General features: G+C 34.8%; 1 protein-coding gene across 1 annotated transcript in view; it reads right to left on the bottom strand.

Annotated features, from left to right (window-relative positions):
• Positions 1 to 2036: 2036 nt before the first annotated feature.
• The window catches only part of LOC143224867 (uncharacterized), a 28066-nt gene continuing 14713 nt past the window's right edge, over positions 2037 to 15389 (bottom strand). Inside the window, exons 2-3 of the mRNA XM_076453287.1 lie at positions 11521 to 12151; positions 2037 to 2130 (exon numbers count right to left, since the gene is read on the bottom strand). Of these exons, the coding sequence (XP_076309402.1) occupies positions 2037 to 2130; positions 11521 to 12151 (725 nt within the window). The remainder of the gene's footprint in view (positions 2131 to 11520; positions 12152 to 15389) is intronic.

Here is a 15389-nt window from a genome sequence, read left to right as displayed (position 1 = left end):
AGTCCCCATTATAGTGGCGATGCTCTAATTAGTAACATAGTTAATAAATCACGTTTGTATATATAATCTTAACCACTTATCTAAACTAAGTAGTATAACTCCCAACCACCATCTATTGAGTCCACTGTAACTACGAATTTTCAGACACTGAACAAAACTTTATATGTGATAAGATATTTTATGCGGATGAAACTGGTGAACGAAGTTTAAGACTGATAGACGGTGTATCCCCACCGTAATTTGGGTCCTTCTTCCGCAGTCACCTCCTAAACGTAGGGCACATTAAATATACCACATTACAGCCCGTAACTTAGAATTTATTTTCATTTGCCACAGTGTCCTTGATTTTTTATTTTGTTTATTGAAATGTAATTAGTCGGATCTTTGGATTTGCTGTTTTTTAATACAGTCCTCCCTTTTATCTTACTAGACTATTGTCCCAATCTTCTATACAGAGTATATATTTATATATATATATCAAGAGAAAGGCTTCTCTACGTTAGGCTTTTTTTTTTGCGCAAAAAATATTTTCTTCAATAGTTTTATATTTATGTATATATATCCAGAGGGGTGATTTTTCCTTTCTTAGTACTTCCAAAATAATTTTAAGTTTTATTCTTTTGGTAAAGGTTTTTATTGATGAGTCATGTCCAAGAAAGATCTTCCTCTATAATTTTGTATGTCAAAAAGAAGTATTCCTCTTTATATATGTAGGTCTGTATGTCAAAACAAATTTTTTTAATAAGTGTATACATCTTAAATATAAAATGATAATTTAAATGCCCATTAACAGAAATGGAGATACACAAGAAAGTTATTTCTTAATAGTATACAATAAGATGTTGTTGGGTTACACTATGACAATAAAATTGAAGGGTTGAATACCCCTCTGAAATTTTATTATATCCATCGTTTATCCAAAATGTCTTCGACGAAGGTATATACAACAATAAATAAAACGTTTTAGGCCAAATATTATCCAACTCCTTCTTCAAGAACAACAGTGTTAGACACAGAAGCACTGCTTCAATGCATACTGAGTTGCGTTATAGAAAATCCTAGTCAAAACAACAGTTTGCAACGTTAGTATTTCGTAAGCAGGTCATCACAGCTTTTAAGGGTTCAAAACTTGTTAATACAAAAGCCCCTTACACAACGTATCATATAAACTTTATGTTGCACCTGCCACTAAATAATCTAAATAAGACAAACAGTTAGTTGAAAAAAAACAACATTTTAATAAGGTCCTTGTCTATGTATCGATATTTCCATCAGAAAGACCGGGCTGCTGTAAGAATGTATGACTAACGGTTTCCGGATGAATGTCATCAAAATGACATGAAAATATGTTCCAGTGGTTCCATTATTAAAGTTTATTTGCGCACAGTAGCTGTCTGGGGAGTCCAGACCAAGAACAGCACATAATACTTTTATTTTAATGTGAATTTATGTCTATAATTGGTATTTATATTGGTAAGCGATTCTGGTTAATTTGTTCCTTCATAGTTAACCACAAAGCTGTGCAATGGGATATCTGTCCACCAGGGTATCGAGCCCCGGTTTCCAGTGGTATAGTTCTGCAGGCATACCGCTGTGCCTCCCCTGTGCAATTGACATTTTTGATGTATGCTGTGTATCCATACATTCTCGTGGGACATACCCTTGAAAAACCTGTATTCTCACCTCTAAAGCTTTATATGATGATAGAGGCTAGTTTTTCAGAATCGTATATGTTTCACTATTTACTTCAGTTTAATCAAGACAAATCTTTCGCTACAAGATTTTATCTTCATAAATTTACAAGTCCTACAGTGTATTTTTCTTTCTCTAGGTGTGTATGTTCGAGAGATCTTTTTAAGTTTAGATGTTTGAGATACTCCTGTCTGGTATATGAAAACATGTATGAACTTAATCTTGCTCTGTTCTTCTGGCCAATTCCGCCACAGTATCGTGTTACTTGCTTATGTTAGTATGCACAATGTTTATGTTCTAGACATTAAATGTTCTTTGATGGCTTAAACACTATTTATGAAATCTTAATAACTCTCAGGTTTCTTTCCGGAAGCTGAAGCCGTATAACTTACCTGCACGCGCGCTTCTGTCAAGTCTACTCTCATGGCGAGCTCTTCCCTATAATACAAAAACAAAAACAAGAAAACGCAATTACTATCGTGTAAACTAAATAAGCTTAATTTTAAAGGATAAATAAAATACTATTAACATACACATGATGTTGAGTAGATATTATTAGTATAATTCTGCCTTTACTGACAGTTTCGCTATTTCCACCGAACTTGCAGTAAAACACATTACAGAAGTCAAATTTGGTTCTGGTAACTAACCAATTCTAGAAGTCAACATTTGAATAAAAAAAGGATAAAAGACAGTTAAAGAACTAGACAAGAGACGTTTATCAGTATTTTTAAGTACGTTTGTCATGTGTGATAGTTTATATTATATAATACACGTGCAGTCTACTAGACAACATTACTTGAGTAATGTCCGAAACCTTGAACAATGTTCGAAATATAGACTTAAGACTGGATACAGTTAAACCCTTTTATTCGTAATATTCTTATGTAGAGTTCGTCAAGCAAGTATTAAAAAGTGCCTAAACCAATATTTATTTCTTGTTCAATATTGGCACTCAAAGCTCATTTCGACTACGTATTGATAAGTGTCGGCCACCTGCTCATCAGATAATTGTTGTTGTCGTTTATATAATTTCGCACGAAGCTACTCGAGGGCACTCTGTGAGAGATGTCTACTTGAAGTAATAGACTAGAGGGAAGGCAACTAATCAACACCATCTACCGCTATCTCTAATGGAATACAGTGAGACTTTACAGTGCTTTTATAACGCATTCACGGCCTTAAACTGCAGCGCGAGATACATGTTATTTTTTGGCGGGATAAGAGCACGAATCACGGAACTTCAGATCCACAGTGCGGCACTCTGACCACTGGTTCGCATTCAGTCCATATTATTTTGTATATATAAATATCTGTGTTGATTATATGTCAAAGTAATGATTATTTGTTTGTGAATATTTTGATTTGTTTCTTTTAAAAAAAAAAACGTAAACCATCCTCAGGATAATATGTCTGAACTTTTCAGTCAAATTCATTTAACTGGAATTTGAATTTACAATAGCCAGGATTATTAATCGTGACGAGAAATATATGTACATTGTTGACGAACCGATATAATTTTTCGTACAAAAGGCGAAATTTCTTTAGATTTTTCGATTGAATAAAGAATACGGCTATGTTGTCATTTTATTGTGAAACAGGAATTTAACTTGAATGCCGTTCGATGTATTTTTGCATCTTTGCGTAAGAACCAAGAACACAACAATGAAAAAGGTCTTCAGTTTTCTATGATGTAGTACCATGTTGTTTAGACGGTAAGTTTTTACATACATATAATGTAGAATTCAATTATTGTGATTGTATACATTATTATTTTCCAAGCGGAAGTTGTTTCACTTCAATAGAGATGGAGTCCTCCCGTTGAAGAACTGAAAAAGAACAAGAAAAGAAAAAACTAAGTCCTGCAACTTTGTCTCTATACTTGTATGTTGTTTTTTGTTTTTGTTTAGTTTTCTTATGACTCATTAACCTGGAGCTTATATTTCAGAAATAAAATCATTTTCACGTCGCACAAATATACCGTTTTATTTGTACTAGTGCTGTGATAACAAATATAAAACAAACCCTACAGAAGAACCCGCCATTCTAATCAGCAAAATTATGTCGCGATAAAGTTGTATATAAATATGAAAATTTAACATGGAAACCAGCACTTCTGTTGGTAAGATTCTGAGAGAAAAACACTCCTTTTTACACGAGTCATAAGATCATATATGTATATATAAATATACATAAATTATTTTCTTACTTACCTCTCTATATTTCAGTAAGAAAGTACTCTACCAGGATTGTAATCAAAGAGTAATTTTTTCTGTACTTCTTAAATGTTTGATTTACTAAACGTAAACGAAACACGTTTATATTATCAACCTGAATGGCACTTTATGGGACACTTGTACTAAACATTCTAGTTTAGAGACAACTAGATTTTAAATATAACTCTCTCTAATTTCGAAACACTGATCAGAGGAAAGACGGCATTCGCTAGGTTTGTTTTGAGTAACGTGCTTCATTGTTACTCTTATAACATAATCATATCAGAAGGTGTGTAGTTTGTTCAATAACATTGCATTTCCAATTTTGGTTCGTAAAGTATACAGCCTAACATAATAACCATTAGGTGACGCCTGGCTCTGAGGAAATATTTTGCTTTTTTTTCGCTTTAAAGATAGAGTTCTATCAGCTATACGTATCATTTTCATGTCCTCAAGGTAGCATAAGTTTTCAATGATATACAGCTTCGTAGGATTTCCACCTGTTATATTTTTCTTTAAGTCGTGAAAATATTGCTCATAAACGGTATACTAAAAACTTTCCTTCAATCAAATAATAACGACTTCGAAACTCTATAGAAATTATTATATTTTTTGCTTATTTCAAGTATATTTCCCATTGTTCGTAAAGAACTATGTAAATATAATTTTCTTATAAATATTTCACGGTAAATATTAAACCTAGATTCAAAATTGTAAGGTTCTAAACAATTTTGGTTTGTAAAATGTTTTGGACAACAACGAACAAAATTATATACAAATTGTACACAGGAAAGCAAATAATCGATTTTCAGAAGATTCTATACATAAAATTTTAGTTAGAAAAACAAATGAAGTTGTATTTTATTTATTATAAAATCAGCACGCCTTATTTACTGTTTTATTATGAAACATGATTTCGTGCAATCGTTTATGATAAATGCTGAAATACGTTGATTTTCAATACTGGAATAGATAACATATTCAGGAAGATAAACGTGCAAAGATGAAGGCCGTAACAGACAATAAATTTAAGTAGATACACAGTTGTTGAAGATTTATATACTAAAAAGGAAGTTTAGCTGAACTGATAACATCTACAATCATTTTGTCTCGATTCTGAAGTCAACCCCTTTCTTTCATAAGCAAAGAACTAAAACTGCAATAGAAATTGTGTCAGTAGTGTAGCCAGTCATACCCATGACATCATGATTTGTAAGTGATCTTGGAGTGCCAGTTTACATACCAGGAAAAATGTATCACCTAGCCAAGAAGTAGCCAGCACATAAGGCGACTAGTCACTAGTCATGAAGAAACGTACGAGGAATGGACAAAAACAAGTGCTTCCAGAAAATATGTAAAACGAATTGCAACAAGATCTAAGAAACTACAGCAGGTGCACAACATTTTTTATGAGAAAACATAACTAAATTCATAAAAACTTCAGGTATCTACGAAAGCCAAGGTTAAAATTAGGATTTGACATCTCAGTTTGAGATCATATTCGAACATATATCGTCGAGTATGTTCTAAAAACATAAAGTTTTACAAATGTTTTCAGTTATTTAATAAAGGATGTAACAAATTAACAACATTTTCAAGGGGGAGATACATTTTTGTCCATCCCCTGTAAGTCACTAGTTCTAAGGCGACTAGTCACTACAGAGTTCCACTTCAGTTTACAAACACATATTAAATAACAGGTCGCTATAACTTCCACATAATAGGAAAGATATTGTACATATCAGTGAAATGGTGTTGTAGGTTACAAGAGTGTTGAGTTTATAACCATCGATTACCACAACTCTCACCCCCCTTCCCGTTTTAGGCCGCTTCAGCAATCAACTTAATTTAGGGAATCTCATGTTTATCTCATGCTTTAAATTGCAATATTATGATGCTCTGTCTACATTGCAACTGTTTGACCAGCTTGAAACTTGAAATTGTCTAGCAACAAGCAACTACTTGCACACTTTACAGAACAACTACTTACTTCACCAATAATTGAACAACAGTGAACGATATTGACAGCCTTCACAAAAATATTTACAACAATGTTACACGTATCTACCCAAAGTATTCATTCCAAGAGGTATTCTACACCCGGTTTGAAACGAAACTCTTTCAAAACACATAAGTGCACATAATCCAAGAAACTAAGCTAAAACTAGAATTATATTAGTCGTGATGAAACCATATTCATTATTATACAGAAGTAAATTTTAATATCGTAAATTAACTACTGTACAATACGCAACTAGAACAAACGAACGAATGAACGTTTTGAAGAGCTTGAATAATAACTTTCCTAAACTGCAGTTAATTACGAACAAATACATATTACATTCGAATGTTCCTGTATTAGTAACCCAACTCTAATAGAATACAGACTTATATAACTGGCTGGCTAGCCTAAACTCAACTTTTCTGTTTTGTAACTGTGCTAAACACGCATATCCCTCATACGAAACTTCTTTGGTTTCGTTACAGCAAAGCTATATATGGAGCTATCCGTTTCGTCTACCGCGAAATCTAAACCCAGATTTTAGCGTTGTAAGTCCGTGAACTTCCCATTCTCCTACCGGCGGAGACACACGAAATATTGTCGTATAGACAGCTGCCTCACCTTAACTCATACTAACTATAGACGAAATGCTTTCCTATCTTCTCACCGCGTACAAACGAATCTACCTTACCAAATTCATTGCCTTTCCATTGCCGTAAAGTTATATGTATGGTAATATCCCCTTTTAGTCCATGTATGTAGTATATCATATTGAGCTGTCGTTAACTGTTCATACGATATTTGCCTACCAATGAACATTACAATACAATACTAATGTCTTATGACAAATATAATTAACTATAATCGCGCCTCGCCAGCTTGTTAAAGGCAACAGTGGCATATAATTCTTTTTAATTTTAATTCAACACAGGACAAACAATTGAAATATTTGGTTCGCTGTATAATATCTTACGATGAATTCAACGAAACTTTACAATATTATTCACATCATTTAGAGTTGCTATATAGTGAAAAAAACTGGCTCAAATCACCATAGAATACAAAGTTTGGTTCAAATAATTCACTTAAGTTCATATTACCATATTTCCTTCTTTACGTGCATTGTTTATTCTCAGTATTAAACAATATAAAGGAAATATCTATTTGGTATTGAAAAATCTATACCCAGTTATACCAGTTTCTCACAGGCCTATTGAAAACTGCAAGTGTAGTCAGAACTGATCGAAAGTATAATATTTTCTTATACTTTTTACCTATACTCTCTTTCAAAATACAGCATAGAATCCTGATACATTCATTGCACTTTACACCAAACTTAAATTCGTAAAATGATAATTAAAAATACTATGTACTTGACGTAATTTCCAATTGTATAAATATTTATGGTAAAGAAATACTATATTTGGGATAGCATTCTACAACACTATGTGGTACATTTTGAATATTAGAATGCTATAAAACATAGAAATGATATGCCTATGCTGATATTTTACTCTGTTGACATTTGCTTTTGCAACATCTCTTCAGGCTCACGCGGGCTCTCCCAACTGCTGTTTGTTTAGTCTGATTCCTTCACATTGATTTTGCTCCTGCAATATAGCCTTCTTTGCGTGGATCAGGTTCCATTCCCAGGTCACTGTTTAGTGGACAGCTTAGACCCACTGGTGGTCATATCATTTGAAAGTGATGTCACATGCACGTTTTTTGCTCTGAAACTCTTGTTTTGGAATGTATTGGAAGCCGTCTTTGTTATGGTGGACATTAATCGGGTAACAGGAAATGATGGTGATTAGGTCTTAACTGTCTATTTTGTGGTCTTAGTATGGGCTTCTGGTGGTTACATTGGTGAGGTGAGAGTTTTTTACTTCTTGATTGCTCTGGTTTCATGGAACTTTCCTGATGTGATCCTGGTGGGAAAGTCCTTTTACTTTCTGAATATAATATTTACGTCATGAGACATTTATAGTGATGTTACATTTTGGATCGATGATAACATTTTTCTTATCACTTAGATGGACTCGAATAGTAGGCTGTTATAAGTAAAGTGGCCAAAGGACGAGGCTTAACCACTAGATTTTCAACTGATGTCTCTAACACCGGTAGTGGAGGCACTAGTATCGAGGAAGCTCATATCTTTCCTTTACTGGAAGAAGGCAAGTGTAGGAGGTCTTCTTCCGCCAGTTGCAGCTCAGGTGAAACAAATGCGGTTGTGACAAACCATGTGAACTTACATTCACATACACATATGAAAGCCACTTATTCTCAAACTGGCAACCATACCAAGTTAATTTAAATTAATAACTTACTTTTGATTCTTTTGCAATGTTTGGATACTGAGACAAAATTATTATTGTTCATTGACATTTTACGTAGTAAGTCTGTAAACAGTAGTGTTTCCATTGTCAATTGTGTATTTGCACTAATAAAAGAAATCTAAAACTGTTAGTTAGAGTAAAAAAATGTATGATTTAGCCATTACAACAGGCAGCAGAATACTTTGTTTTTGAGGAAGTTCTCGTCTATTTGTGTCTCTGTTGTTTAATACATCTTCTTCACTCTGTAAGATGTAGAATCTTCAGGAGGTTGAGCTGCTGGTGTAATATAGTTGTGAATTCTGCCGTCTATTTACATTCATTTACATGCATTTTGTTCAAGGTACCTACCTATGGCAAACTCACAATATCTTCCATCCCCGCGTGACGACACTGAATCTAACTTGGTGATGTTCAATACAGTTATTTATCAGTTTTTTACATTCAAGCAACCAAAACATACAAGTTTGCCGTTAAATCCGCACAATTTAGAAGCATAGATAACCAAAGGTGTCAGACACTAGATTGTGGTTTTGCCTTCTGCATATGAGGAAGAATGAAGAATCTGGATATTAAATATCCCAAATGTGTACAGTTTGTGCTGGCATTGTGAGAGTCACAATTTGATCAAACATAGCTTATTATATTTAATTGTAGTAGCTGAGCTCATTATGTAAAACAGATCTGATGAAATAGGTGAACAGATGTTCGTATTTACCACAAATGATAAAATGACTGGCTATTTACTTTTAGCCGAGTATTCCATGACTCTGTTTAATTTCATTTTCGGTACATTAGAACAAGAAAACAAAATAGAACAACGAGAGTGAATCCTGGCAAACTGCTTCAGTTTATATCTAAATGGAAACGACTTAGAGCTAGGGACTTCATATAGACTAAAACGTTCCATAAAACCAAATTGTAATAGCAGACACCAGATTTAACCTGAGGACTAAACAATTGTAAGTCGTCTTCAACGTACAAATAACACTCAACAATATGACTACAAAATAGATTATAGGGATTGTTATTATCACCCCGTAGTCACGAATTTCAAAAACTTTGTCCATCAGAGTCCTTGACTGGTAGACTTACTTCGGGGGGTCCCTGCCGAGTTCAAAACTACACCAATATAAATCTTACAACAGTAGGCTATCGGTTCGTCTTTCTTCTGCTAACCTATCATTATGAACACAGTATTAAGGGTATTATTATCTAGACACCTTATCAATTTATGATTTTAAAGTCTTCACACCCATATCACACCAGTATCTCTCTACTTTTCTTAGACCTTTAATACAGTCACAAAAATAATAAGGACTCTAGCGTCAGGCTACCTATCGTTAAATTACCCTCACATAAAGAGCAATACAAGTCCAAATAATAAAGCCAAACAGTAAAACTGTTATCCAGCAAATACACAGTGTTTAGAACACTGAGAAATCCACTCAAATAAAGCGGTTGTTAAGGTACCAAATGGAGGTCCATGCATAAAATATGTGTCACTTTGCGAGATACGTGCTTATTTTTAACTATTTAATACTGTTCTACTTGTTTTTGTTTAATATAAATCTCCTTACACACGATGTCATTTAATCTAACAATTGTTATAAAATCTAGACGTCGCCACCATCTCATAATAAAGTGTATATTTTATCTCCAGTCTGCTCAGATAATGACATGTGACAACATACGTCCTGAATTTCAATCTGATTTATATATTTAAAAACAAATAAACCTGTAAATGTGTACTTGAGATTTTAATTATGAAATTAATTCGAATAACTGAATCTAAGTTGTTTTTTTTCTTATTATTAATGTTTGTTTGTATCAGAATATCGTTTCTTTATGTTAGAGGGAAGAATCATGTATGTTTCATCATGCACCACCTTAAATTTATATTTCAGAATGTATGTTTATTAAGAAGAAAATGCACCTGAACATCACCCGAAGCAAACTACGTGTGACAATTGTAAATTACAATATTTCGTGTCAGAGGTAGTTAAAAAAAAAGATAAAAACATGAACGAGCGGACGTATTGAAAGAAAGAAAAAGACAAAACAGTAAATGGACAGCTATTGATAAGAAAATACATCATATCGATATATATAAATATAACACTACAGACATATCTGCTGATTGATTGGTAAAAGAAATGTAGATATACACATTACAAGAAATGAATACTCTGATGGACATGAAGTGATACAAGTTTAAAGCTTTAAAAATAAATTTATTTTTTACAAACTTTCCGGGCCTGGCATGGCCTAGCGCGTAAGGCGTGCGACTCGTAATCCGAGGGTCGCGGGTTCGCGCCCCCGTCGCGCTAAACATGCTCGCCCTCCCAGCCGTGGGGGTTTATAATGTGACGGTCAATCCCACTATTCGTTGGTAAAAGAGTAGCCCAAGAGTTGGCGGTGGGTGGTGATGACTAGCTGCCTTCCCTCTAGTCTTACACTGCTAAATTAGGGACGGCTAGCACAGATAGCCCTCGAGTAGCTTTGTGCGAAATTCCAAAACAAACAAACTTTCCAACGACGACATTTAGAAAGTCTAAAATAAATGTTTTCTGATACTGAATATTATACACCAACATATCCATGAATACTTCAGTTAAAATGGTATTCAGTGAACAGTTTTCAAACTTTTTAAACTTTACCTGAAATATAACACTTTTTAATGTGGGATATTTGTAAATCGGTTACTGCAATTTACAATTTGTAAAAATATTACTCTATAGATTAATTCAAAGCAGATAACCATCTATAAAAAGTAATTTTGGAGTCATTTTTGGAGTAATGCATCTTCACAACATGAGTTTTGCTCACATTATTGATAAAAAACAGTGAGCTGAAGCATATTGAAGCTTATAAGACTTTAAATTCAACTGAATAGTTTTGTCTGTTTCTTATATTCGTAATTTTTTCGTTTCCAAAGACTGTTAACCTTTTTTTTCTCTCTCTCTAAAGACTGGGAACAAATATTAATTATTTAATTTCTATTCCAACAGAAGCAGCAACAACTGCTGCGTTGGGTAAATTCGCGCCAGTTTTTAAAGCATACATTGTCTTCTGGCTGAATGAAATCCTCTGGGACTAATAAGTTGGATCTATTAATGAGCCAGCCGGTGGTGAAAATTTCAACGTAACGTGTGTAGCTAAAATTGCAGTAAAAGCCTCTTATGTTCCGTACCTGCACGTGGGCTTAAAATAATAAACCTTTCTGCTGTCTTTCTATTAGAACAGTATATAACTACACGTAATTGTAAAACCTCACCTCGTAAAGACATCAGGGTAATGTGTTCGTGAGAAAGCTTTCTCCAACTCTTCAAGTTGGAAACTAGTGAAAGTCGTACGGTACCGCCGTTGTTTACGTTTTGGAAATTCTTCACGTTCGACTGATTCTAGGCAATGGTTGGCATCAACGTCGTTTTCGGCTCGTTCATCTTTATCCTCTTGTTCATCTGAATCTTGGTAAGATGAAGTATCTAGATGACCAGATGAAGGTGCCAGCTCTGCTGCTGTAGAATTGGGTTCGTCTGTCAGGGAAGGGCTCCTCTTCACAGCCGGCAAAGGCGTTGACGGCTTTCCCACCAGTCTCGTAACTGACAGTGCGGACTCACTCGGTGAACCTTCTACAGTACCAGCACCTTCGCTGATACAACGGCTTTCCGACCTCTCAGAAATACCCATAGTCAGGCTCGACGAGCTAACTCTATTTATCAGATTGGTGCTCGGGGTTAGCACGTGTGACCTCAGTTCTTCGGAAAATAGTTTTTCTGACGTGTTTTGTTTTGTAGTCAGATCGGGATGCTTGGACAAAAAATTATTAAAGTAAACTGAAGAACGACTTGAAATGGACGTAGATACTGGCTGTCCTATGACTTGTTGCCGATGTCTTGCATGTTCTAGAAATGTGATTAAAAATAGCCCGTCAGCTCAATGATAAAACTATCACAGGTACAGTTCATTAGTAAAATTTACAACAAACGCTTAAATATATACACTAAGAACTAAAACATTACGTTTCCGTTAGTCTTAGTCTTTTCAATAAATATTTACGAATATAACATGTAAAGCCAATCAAGATAAAGTATTTCTAATACTTCTAAACAATTAAAAACTTCTTGTCTATTAGATATTGTACTAGCTTACGTGAATTCAATTGATATCATAAGAGTTAATAAAAATGCATGATTAGATCTGGAAGTGATGATTTTAAAAATATCTTAGTTATATCATCAGTGACCTCTTTAAAATAAAAGTATATAAAAGCAAACCGTTATTATACACTTCGGGTAGAATGAGAAACGAAGCCGCTTGGTCGACTAAAATACGAAAAAGTTTAAAAAGAAGTTATTAAACACCCAGCTTGGTTCGACGCGTAATTTAACTGTCCGCGTATATGGGTTCACTACGTTATATTAAAACGGTTTTGGAGCCTTGCCACGTCATTACATGTTGCCCCAACGACACGTTTTATCCGACGACTGTATATCTTCACAGTAGTATTGCAGCATAGTCTCTGTTGCACAGGGGCTCTGTCGTTAGGCTGTCATGTTCAAAGCACATCATTTCTTCATGCAGGCTTTCCACACTTCATCTAGTGTATTAGATGACGGTTACCCAGCGCCCAATTCAACAATTTGATCACACAAATATCCATCCGGCGAATTGACCAGTATATCTTAGAACTATAGAGCAACATGACAACTTATCTCGTTCTTTAGCTGCTTGAAGAATGGGTTGAACGAATATATCGCGGCAGCTCACTGGGTGCACGTGTCTTGTGTCCAAACGGAGATCCTTTTTCCCCGGGCCCGGCATGGCCAGGTGGGTTATGGCGTTCAACTCGTAATCTGAGGGTCGCGGATTCGAATCCATGTCGCACTAAACATGCTCTCTCTTTCAGCCGTGGAGGCGTTATAATGTTACGGTCAATCTCACTATTCGTTGGTAAAAGAGTATTCCAAGAGTTGGCTGTAGGTGGTGATGACTAGCTGCCTTCCTTCTCATCCTACACTGCTAAATTGGGGACGGCTAGCACAGATAGCCCTCGAGTAGCTTTGCGCGAAATTCAAAAACAAACAATTAACGCAGTTTAATAGTGGCCGTGATTTCTTTTCACTTATAGGATTAAAATCTTGGCTATAAAATATCTAAAAGTCTGTTCTTAAGCGACTTAACTGTAAGTCTACTGTATGGCAACTCAAAGAGTTAACACTGGGTTGTACAGTAAACTGTAAGTCTACTGTACGGCAACGAAGGGGATTAACACTGGGTTGCAAACTAAACTGTAAGTATGCTATCCAGCAACGCAAAGATTAAACACTGGGTTGTAAACTAAACTGTAAGTATGCTATCCAGCAACTCAAAGGGTAAACACTGGGTTGTAAACTAAACTGTAATTCTACTGCATGGTAACTCAAAGGGTAAACACTGGGTTGTAAAGTAAACTGTAAGTCTACTGTACGACACCTCAAAGAGTTAACACTGGGTTGTATACTGAACTGTTAGTATGCTGTACGGTAACTCAAAGGAGTAATACAGCTTTGAAAAAAAATGCACTTTTAAACATACCTAAAACAATCGTTTTTGAAATTTCGAGCAACAACAAATAGTAACATTGTAAATATTCAAACACAGCATAAATAAAACCGTCTCAGTGCTTACAGAGTAAAGTAAAACTGTAAAACGAAACAATATTAGTGCCATGGACAACAGTAAAATATGACAATGATCTGGTATCAGTAATCAGTAACACAGTGTAGCAGCGTTAGTACCTATATCTCTATAAATTAGTGCTAGTAGCCATAGTGTAGTGAATCAGTACTACTGCCTAGAAGACATCTTAGTGCTCACATTGTAGAGCATTTATTTCCGTTAACAAACATATCAAATTAAATTACGTGAATGAGCAATTGTTTAATTGTAACTTTTTACACTCTTAAAAAGTAAATAAACAAATATATTTATATATATGATGTACCAGAAGCACAAACTTTTTCTAAAATACACTTTAATACTCAACTCACTGCACGCTGCTAAACCTTATGTTAGATACATACGATATTTTTACGAAAGAAGAAAGTAATGCGGAAATACTAGTACTGCTTATAAATAATATATGATCTAAAATGTACGGAGCCATTTATTTCACATTTACGTCACGTATTATATTACTTTAGCTTTTGAAATCTATGCGCCGCAAGACGTGTACATGCATCTATAACGCGATCACTGGAAACTTATATAAAAAAACAGTTCCACTATTTTACTTATATATACATATATATATAATTCCGAAGGTGCTATGAAATATATATCTGTTGTAAAAGGGAATTATTTTGTACTTTAGACTTAGTGTCAATATTTAATATAAATATGTACATGTGTCTGAAGACGTTTAAGGCTACATGAGATATAAGTTTTAGTTTGTTTAAAAAACAAAATCTAAAACCTGGCATAAATCTTCAAACAGAATCCGTATAAATTAAGATAGCCTTAAAACAATGTAGTAAATCCCAGATAAGATACACATCACCACGAATTGGACAAAACTATATCTAACATTTTAATTAAAAATCAGTTTGAACTATAACAACATCGTATAAGGAAAACTACTGTGGTTAAACCGAACATAATAAAACAGTATCACCGTATCGATTACGCCAAACGAAACTTTATTTTTTCATAGACATTAAACACAGCTGCAGTTGAGTAAACATAATAAGATAAAATATAATACCCTCGTGGAACTAGGTAGAACGATCCTAATTTTGAAACTGCATTTAGAAAAAGTATAACTAAAACAGTCTGTTTGTTTTGGAATTTCGCACAAAGCTACACGAGGGCTATCTGTGCTAGCCGTCCCTAATTTAGCAGTGTAAGACTAGAGGGAAGGCAGCTAGTTATCACCACCCACCGCTAACTCTTGGGCTACTCTTTTACCAACGAATAGTGGAATTGACCGTCACATTATAACGCCCCCACGGCTGGGAGGGCGAGCATGTTTAGCGCGACGCGGGCGCGAACCCGCGACCCTCGGATCACGAGTCGCACGCCTTACGCGCTCGGCCATGCCAGGCCCCACATCGGGCTATCTGCTGAGCCCACCAAGGGGAATTGAACCCCTGATTTTAGCGT

The sequence above is a fragment of the Tachypleus tridentatus genome, chromosome 1, assembly GCF_004210375.1.
Source record: "Tachypleus tridentatus isolate NWPU-2018 chromosome 1, ASM421037v1, whole genome shotgun sequence".
Lineage (NCBI taxonomy): Eukaryota > Metazoa > Arthropoda > Merostomata > Xiphosura > Limulidae > Tachypleus > Tachypleus tridentatus.
This window is presented reverse-complemented; position numbering and strand designations above follow the sequence as displayed.